The sequence below is a fragment of the Acomys minous genome (genome assembly GCF_964271855.1).
Source record: "Acomys minous genome assembly, chromosome: 14".
NCBI classification, from domain to species: Eukaryota; Metazoa; Chordata; class Mammalia; order Rodentia; family Muridae; genus Acomys; species Acomys minous.
This window is the reverse complement of record NC_140496.1, coordinates 22,704,884-22,713,381: the sequence shown is the minus strand read 5'-3', so window position 1 is coordinate 22,713,381 and position 8,498 is coordinate 22,704,884. Positions and strand designations below refer to the sequence as shown.

At 48.4% G+C, this 8,498-nt stretch overlaps 1 protein-coding gene across 2 annotated transcripts in view; it reads right to left on the bottom strand.

The window, feature by feature from the left end:
• Positions 1–14: 14 nt before the first annotated feature.
• Positions 15–8,498, bottom strand: part of KCTD19 (potassium channel tetramerization domain containing 19) — a 33,142-nt gene continuing 24,658 nt past the window's right edge. For both annotated transcript variants that reach the window (XM_084755513.1, XM_084755512.1), the window contains exons 7-16: positions 7,470–7,630; positions 6,175–6,278; positions 5,625–5,767; positions 5,345–5,428; positions 4,900–5,014; positions 3,894–4,521; positions 2,204–2,395; positions 1,874–2,028; positions 1,592–1,693; positions 15–151 (exon numbers count right to left, since the gene is read on the bottom strand). In XM_084755513.1, coding sequence (XP_084611639.1) covers positions 38–151; positions 1,592–1,693; positions 1,874–2,028; positions 2,204–2,395; positions 3,894–4,521; positions 4,900–5,014; positions 5,345–5,428; positions 5,625–5,767; positions 6,175–6,278; positions 7,470–7,630 — 1,798 coding nt within the window. In that variant the 3' untranslated portion in view covers positions 15–37. The remainder of the gene's footprint in view (positions 152–1,591; positions 1,694–1,873; positions 2,029–2,203; positions 2,396–3,893; positions 4,522–4,899; positions 5,015–5,344; positions 5,429–5,624; positions 5,768–6,174; positions 6,279–7,469; positions 7,631–8,498) is intronic.

The window sequence follows — 8,498 nt, the reverse complement described above, 5'->3', positions numbered from 1 at the left end:
TGGGCAGCTCGTCTGTGGGGCCACATCTCTGGGTGCTCTATCCTTCTTGTAAGTACTTGCCCAGGACTGAGTACGAGACTGACCTAGACAGGCCCCTCTGGATGAGAAGGTCCACGCAGCGGCCATATTTTCTGGCGAAAGGCAGTGTGAGCTGCAAGGAAAGGCCTATCTTATTCCTGATTTCTTGGCCACTCACCTATTCTAGCTCTGCGTGAGGGACTCCCTCCTCTGGGTAGGGGAAAAGAAAGAGAAAGCCTTATTATAGGGACCTTTGGTACTCTAAGCTCAGTTCTGCTCTAAAACATTCCATAGGACTCTGGCTACCAGAGAACTGAGCAAAATGACAGCAAAAATTGTGTTTGCTGATGCTGTGTCCACTTTCTAGCCCTAGATGCTGGCTTTATCTTTATAAACAACATACAAGCTAGAGAGCTACCAGGAATTGGGTAGTCAAGTGTTTAAAGGGAATGACACTATCATTATATACTTGATTATAAGAAGCCAGCTTACTGAGAAATTTGCTAAATCTTTCACACATAAAATGCTGAAATTATACTACAGAATCAGAAAGGAATTAAAGCCTTGATTGATCTACAAAATGAGTTCAAGGCCAGAGTAGACAGTTTAGCTACACTGTGTCTCAAACTCCAAAAGGGAGGGGGTTGGGATATGAGCCCAGCCAGGCTCAGTCCCCTATACAGCAAAACCAAACTATGTGGGGAAATTCTCAAACCTGAACCATTCTTCTGTCCTTATTGAACATTCTTTTTTCTTTACAAAAAAAAAAAAATGTTTTTTAGTCAAGCATTGTGTAGGCCTTTTATATCAGCACTGGGAGGCAGAGGCAGACTGATCTCTGTGAGTTTGAGGCCAGCCTGATCTACCAACATAGTGAGTTCTAGGACAGCCAGGTCTACATAGGGAGACCCTATCTCATCCCCCCCCCCCCGCAAAAAAAAAAAAAAGCCCTCAAGATGCTTTTAGAAAATACTTTAAGGGGCTGGGAAGATGGCTCTGGTTAGGAGTACTTATTACTCTAGCAGAAAACTGGGGTTTGGCTTTCAGCATCGCATGGTGGCTAACAATTGTCTATAACTCCCATTTCCAAGGGTCCCACAGCCTCTTCTGCCCTCTGAGGGTACAGTATGCACACAGTGCACAGTCATGCAGGCAAAAACCCTCATACACATAAAATAAAAACAAATCCTAAAAAATGCTACAGAGGGGCTTAAGTATAAAAAAAAGCCTGCTGACATCATAGCTAAGGAGGGGAGCTAGCTGTTGCTGGCTGTAAAGTCCTAACTCCATGCCCATGCGTTTGAGTTAGTATGTGCTTTCCAAGCATGGCCAGGGTAGTTGGTGTTGAAGGCAGACTTGGTGTCATTAGAGGAAAACTATAAAAACAGGTTTCCTAAATGTTGCTTTTTGACTAGTCTTGATTGGTTAATTTCAGCCATCTACCTCTGCTGGACTAGGGACCACAAACTTAGCTGGCTAGTTTTCTAGATGACAGCACTGGCCTGGCAGCAACAGTGTCCATGTGAAGCAGCCACAAAGTTGCCCTTCCCTATATAGGGCAGGTAGGGCTCACCTCTACCCAGCTGTACAGACGCTCCTGCGTGTGCCGGTCATCCTTGAAGCCAGCGATGGCCAGCAAGTCCACCACAAACTGCTTGGGGCTGACGTTCAGGGTCTGCCAAGAGAGCCTGCAGTCAGGCAGGGCCATGAGAAGCTCCCAGCTTGTGCGTTCTTAGCCCTGCCTTTTCAGCCACTCTGCTGTGACTGGCTACTTCCTCTCATCTTACGCTACTTACTGCAAGGGCAAGGGGATATGTGAGAGGAAACAAGGCACCCCAAGGCCTGCCATACATACCCACAGCCGGTAGGCCAGGGACACCACCTTGGCTGTGATTGCCTTGGGGTCCTTTTGCCTGATGGAATCCAAGATGATGTCAGTCAGGAAGCGGTGACACTTCTGTGCATAAAACATCTCTTCCCAGGACAGAGAGAAACTCAGGAAAGTCACTTCTGTGAAGGACAAAGAGTAGATAGGGCTAAAGCTGCCCACAGCTGAGGCCTTAGAGACAACCACGGGCCAGGGAGAGGTGTAGCGCTCTCAAGGCGCATTCACTCTTCACATCCTGAGTGTGGGCTTCATCTTCACAAGCAAAGTACGGGGCCTGGCATGGCTGCAGAGCCTCACCTCGAGGCTGGGCGCTGGATGTGAGTGGCGTATGCTTGATGTTATCCATCTGGGTAGTGTAGATGATGCTGTCTTCAAAGAACATGCAAGAGCCATCACTACCCACCACTGGGGGGTGAGTCACTTTGAGGATGACCCCCGGGTTGTCTGTCCCATTAACATTAGGCAGCGGCTGCTCAGGGGCAGGGTTTTCTGTGAAAATAGGAGGTTCTTCTTAGGCTTGGGGGCCTAGACTCAGTGCAAGCAGAGAGGAGTCTTCATTCACAACTTCCAGGATTCTCCTGCTTTTTGGAAGTGGTACCCTGGCCTTGCCACTTCATTGCCCTGGCACTGTTGCAAGCCCAATCCTAAATTTCAGCACTCTAAGAATCTTCAAGTTAAGACTAGTATCAAATATACCAGTAAAAGCCCATTAGAGGAAAACTATAAAAACAGGTTTCCTAAATTTATAGCTTTTGGAAGCTATAAAGCTAAAAAGCTAAAACGTGAGCAGACCTTTCTGGGCAGCCTTTCTTTTCTTTCTTCCTTTCCTTTCCTTTTTTTTTTTTTTTTTTTTTTTGGTTTTTCAAGACAGGGTTTCTCTGTGTAGCCTTGGCTGTCCTGGACTCACTTTGTAGACCAGGCTGGCCTCAAACTCACAGCAATCCTCCTGCCTCTGCCTCCTGAGTGCTGGGATTAAAGGCGTGCACCACCACACCCAGCCCTGGGCAGCCTTTCATACTTGTCTACTCTGGAAGAATAGGATGTGTTACTGTAAAGCTTGACAGGCCAACGTATGACTCACAGAGTCCAAGAAGGCCTCTAAGCAGGGCTTAGGGTACTAGAAAGGAAGATGGTAAGAGTGAAGTAGGAGGGAGTTCTAAAGGCAGAAGTAATATAACATGGCACTTCTCAGCAGACTTCGCTGGGCTGTCTTCCCACCACTGGCCACAAATTTTCTTAAGCTCAGTCTCCAAAAGGCCCTCCTGAAAGGGCCTTAGCATCTCACATGCTGTGCGTGCCTTCCCAGAGGTCTGTTTACTTTGTTCACCCACTTGATTAAGGCTACTTCCACTTGCTCCCAGCCAACCTAGATACCTGGTCTCTCAGTGGCACCTCTGTCTCCCTGCTGTCCTCCAGTGCTCCACCTCCTTTACCCAGCCTGGAATGCACCCATCCATGCTGCTGAGAGTTTGCTGCCTATGACCACACTTCCTCTGCCCCTGCATAAGTTTCAGAAACATACACCTGGTCATGTGCTCCCTTAAAAAAAAAAAATCTCATGGGTGTTCATCCCTGTTAAGGTCAGAACAGAACTCTGCATTCTGAACTTGGCCCAAAGACCTGGGCTGACGACTCCTGTCTTCAGCATCACTTGTACAGCTTGTGCCCTGGGACCAGGCCTGCAGCCAGAGCAGTGCCTGTACCTCACAAACACCCTCCCAGTCCTCCCTGCCTGCTGACTCCCCGGGGGCTGGCCTCATTGGTATTCCTATTGCCTCCGTTCTCCTTGCCCACAATGCTCATCACTTCACCTTCCATGACCTCTTGGCTCCTCAAGTCAGCAGGCCCATGCACCACTCGTGCCACTAGCCACTGCCTGGCACAGAGCTGGCCTCACTGAGTAGGAGGTTCTGCTCTCTGTAGTCTTAGCCAGGAAAGCTGTTTTCTGTTGGAATGAGATTTGGGTCAAGGATGGGGCAAGACTTACCTCTCTCCTTGGGCCTCTGCTTGCCCCAGTCCTTTAGGGTAACAGCTCTTTTTGTGGGGAAGTATGGCTTAAAAGTTGGCTCTGGACCCTTGTCTTTCACTCCAGCTGCAGGCCCAGGCTGGGCACCAGCATCCTTCTCTGAGGATACAGAATGAGCTTTCCAGGCGGCTGAGGTACCAGGTTGGGAAGCAGCCTCACTTCCTGAGGGCACATGCAGGGTAGCCTCCTCCAAAGAGCTGCTCCGGGAGGCTGTCAGGGGCTGGAATTCCCACTGTTTACAGTTGACCATGTCCCATTCCCTTACCAAAGATATGAGTTTTTGCATGGGGGTAACAGGAGGCTCTTTGGCATCCGATTTCTGTGTGAGGTTTATAGTGGTGCACTTCTTCTTGGGAGGACTCTCAGAGTGACCTCCCCAGTGCCTGGGGTTGGCACATAAGCCAGAACATTGTGAATATGTGCTGGGATTGCCCCCCCTCTTGGCATTTCTGCACAGCGAGACCTGAATAGTCCGGGTATACTGTTCAGCCTCTTCCATCTGGCTGGGCCTGGGCAGGTTCCCTTTGGTCTTGCTCCATGGAGTCCTGTCACTGCATTCTTGGAAGTCCGCAGGCATGCAAGCTGTGGCCTGGGGAGGGAGGGGCAGCTACCTGTGGGCCTGTTGGACATTATCAAAGTCTTCCCCTTAAACCAGCCTTTAAGACAACCTGTTCACTCAGAACAATCCTCTCCCCTGAGATGGATCACCATTTATGTTTATTCAGTCTGAAAGGATATGGTACCAGCCCAGGCAACTTTTATGTTTGAAAGGGAGAGATTGTTATTCCAGGCCCCAAGTGGCTAGCACACCCCTGTGCCTCCTCGGGGTTCAGAACCAGCTCTTATACTACTAACACATCTGAGCCCTGCTCTTTCTACACCAGCCTCCCAGCAGCTGGGCCTGCCCCTTGAGCCCTGTGGTGGTGACGGTTAAGGACAACACCAACCAAAGAAAGCTGGGGCTTACTTCCTTGGCATCTCTGCTAAACTCCACCATTGATCCTGTCCCTTCTGTTACCACATGCAGCTTCCTAATGGGAAAAGCTTCTTCATTTTCAGATTCTTTTTCCTGAGTCCATGACCTATAGAGACCAAGAGGGCTGGGTTAGTGAGAGGAAGCTTCAGTCAGCCTGTCACCCAGTGGCTGGGGATAATCAGAGCTGGAGGATTTACAGGGCTTCAGATAGGACACCAGCTAATACTGATGTCCTCCTCACCAAGCTCCTCTCCCAGCTATGAGCAGAGTAGCTACCACTGGCAGGTGAGAACATTCTCTCTCTCTCTCTCTCTCTCTCTCTCTCTCTCTCTCTCTCTCTCTCTCTCTCTCTCTCTCTCTCTCGTGAGAACATTTCTAAGAATAATTTGTAAAGGTCCAGATTCCAAACATGGAATTCAGAGTGAAGTTTGCTTACTTGAATGCCTCACATTGGGCAAGGGCTTCTGAGAGGGCTGGAATATGATACTCCTCCACTTCCTGGCAGAAGAGAGGCCATTCTCTGCAAATGACAAGGACATGGTAGACTGGGGAGAGGGGAGACATGAGCCCCTAAAGGATTTGCCTTGAACAATAATGCCCGTGTTGAAAATAATAGAACTCCCTCCCAAAAGGCTACAACCAAGGGTTGGTTCTTCTTTGCTATGGAGAGTTTCAGCCTTAGTGGCTTTATCATCTCATTTACTGGGCTAGCTTACTTAAATTCTGATGGTAAAAACAGTTTTCCAAGTCTCAGGAAGTTGAGAACGTGTCGGAACATTTGGCCATCACCGTGGATGAGCAGGGTGTGTCCGTAGGTGATCCAGTACACTCTCTGTGTGTTGGACAGAAGTTCTGGATGCTAAGAGGAGGGGACACGTCAGAATCAGCCCCAAGGCCTTGTCCTTTAACAAGGAGCAGACTCGGGGACTTCCGTCTCCCTGTATGTTGGCCATAGGGAAACAAAGTAGAGAATCTAGGGAGAAGCACATTGCCTCTGCTTTAGCAGTGGAGGTGACAGGAGTGGGGAGTGGGGTCCCTCTCCCTGCTCCCTTCTTGGACCAGGCCCCTGAGAACCAGCCTCCACCCACGCTCCTGAGGCCTTCCAAACACGCTGCTCTATCAGAGAATCAGAGCGTTCTTGGTAAGGGAGTTGGGGAGAGGTTCTTATGCTAAGCCGTACTGGAAGCGGCTGCGTGAAGGCCATGTGACAAGCCCCAAGGATGTTCAGGTGGGGAAGCCAGAGAAGCCAGCCGAGGCTAGCGGTACCTTCATCAGGGTCTGCAGGGTGGTTGCATACCAATGGCTTCCAACATAAAGCTTGATGATCTGTTGGGGTGAATATATAGTGATTCCTGCTGTCCACTCCTCACCTGTGGAAGTCAACCAGAGGGAACATTGTAAGACCAGAAGGAAAACTAGTAGGGGTCTTTGGTCAGTAGTGTTTGCACAGTAAGACTCCATACCCTTAAACTCATATCATCTTGCCTCTCTGAGAAACAAAAACCCTGGACACAAACCTTTCCCGGTGCTCACATGCTTCCAGGAGAGTGAGATGGACTGCCTGCCATCTTGGGTGAGGAGGGAAGACTCTGGACTTCTAATTCCAAAGGCACTGTTCTTTCTTCACCCTACCCATCTTCCGCACAAGCCAGGATGCTGCCCCCTGTCCATCTAGACTGCCAGCTCCCTCTGGTCTGTGGCTGTTAATACCCTAGCTGTGCAGCTGTTCATGTGCCACTCAGAATGGAGCTAGGAGCCCCTCTCTTTGTACAGAGTTAGGTAGTAAACTCCAGAAGACAGGAACTGAACCCAAGCTGCTGACTTTTATGCTTCTTCCACTGTCTGTTCCTGTCCTGGTATATGGCAGCGCTCAGCAAATGTTGAATGTTACTGAGTGATAGTAATATAGTTAAGCTTTACATAAAAACTTGTTAATACGAGTTTATTAACTAGCTGCATAGTGGTACACACCAATCCCAGCACTTGGGAGGTGGAGGCAGGTGGGTCTTTGTGAGTTCAAGGCTAGCCTGGTCTACAAAGTGGATTCCAGGACTGCCAGGGCTACATAGGGAGACCATGTCTCAAAAAAAAAAAATATTAGCTTGTGAAAATAGCATTGGATTTAGACTCACTCAGACCCTAGTTTGCGCACTGTGTAATTATAATTTGAGCAAATTCCTCCTTGTCCCTCTGCTCCATTCTAAATGGATTCATGAACCATTTCTCCATGCCTGGCTGTGAAAAACAAATGGCAGCTCATATTAGCTCCCAAGACTAGGGCAGGCATGCCCTTGGGATCTGTGCAGGCCCAGATGCAGCATCCCTGTCCGTAATTTTGAGATATAGTGTGGAATTGGAGGTGAGGAGAGGGCACTTAACATGGAAGTTTTCCTTTAGAAAAAAATTCATAAATATTGGCCTACTGTTCCTTCCTCTTCCCATTTACACTACTTGATGCTGGCCCTCCTCCCCTTCCCTCTCTAGTCTCCAGACCCTCCCTTGACGCTAATTTCAAGCACAGAAGTTTTACTGTGTTTGACCACAGTAAAGTAGACGTTTACTGAGTGCATCCGTGGGTGGCAAAGTCCTGGGCTCCAGATGAGTCTTCAGAGCCACTTTCATCGGCTCATAGGTGATGTCCCTCTTGTCCAGGAACGCACAAAGCTCATATACCTCAGAGATGGTCTCAGTTAGGGGCAACCGGCAAGTGCCCAGCCAGTTCCTGTCCAGAGGAAAGCCTGTTATGAAGCACCTTTGTCCTATACCATTTTTTTTCCTTTGTCCTGTACCTTAAAGGAGCCTGGCCTGTAAGCCTCCTATGACCAGGATGTCTTGCCACAGCACTGAGTCAAATGTGGCACCAAAAAAATCATTTCTTTGATTTAACTTGGTGATTTGTTTGTTTGTTTGTTTGTTTGTTTTTTGTTTTTAGAGACAGAGTTTCTTTGTGTAATAGAGCCCTGGCTGTCCTGGAACTCACTCTGTAGACCAGGCTGGCCTCGAACTCACAGAGATCAGGCTACCTCTGCCTCCTGAATTAAAGGTGTGTGCCATTGCACCTGGATTAATTTGATGATTGTTGAAGGAGAATAAGCCTAGACATAAGCTCACTCCTTCACACCTATTTCAACAAAGCCAAACAAAATCACTCATATCAAGCCTTGAGTGCCTGAGCTAGGCCAAAACCTAGCCGCTTTCTTCCTGTCCTCTTATATAAGTATCTGCTTGAGACCTCTCATCCATGGTGTGGCTACCTCCTATGGCTTTGAGAAATTACCAACATCCTTCGTACCTAGAAAGAGACTAAGGTGTGAACGCCAATTCTCTAGTCCAACCCTCTGTCAAAAGTACTTGTATTTGCCTTCTGTGACATTGCAAGTAGACATGCCTGGGAGAGACAAATGATGGTATAGGCCTAAAGGGTCCAAAATGACACAATTAGGTCAGGTGACCCTGGAAAAACACACTATCTTCAGTTTGGGGACTAATGAAGTTTGTGGCACTAACAGAATTGTTTCTTTTTTAACCTTCTGTAGAAATGTAAAGTGATCCATGTCCTCTGTGAAGCCTGCCTTGCTTTGTTCTCAGGT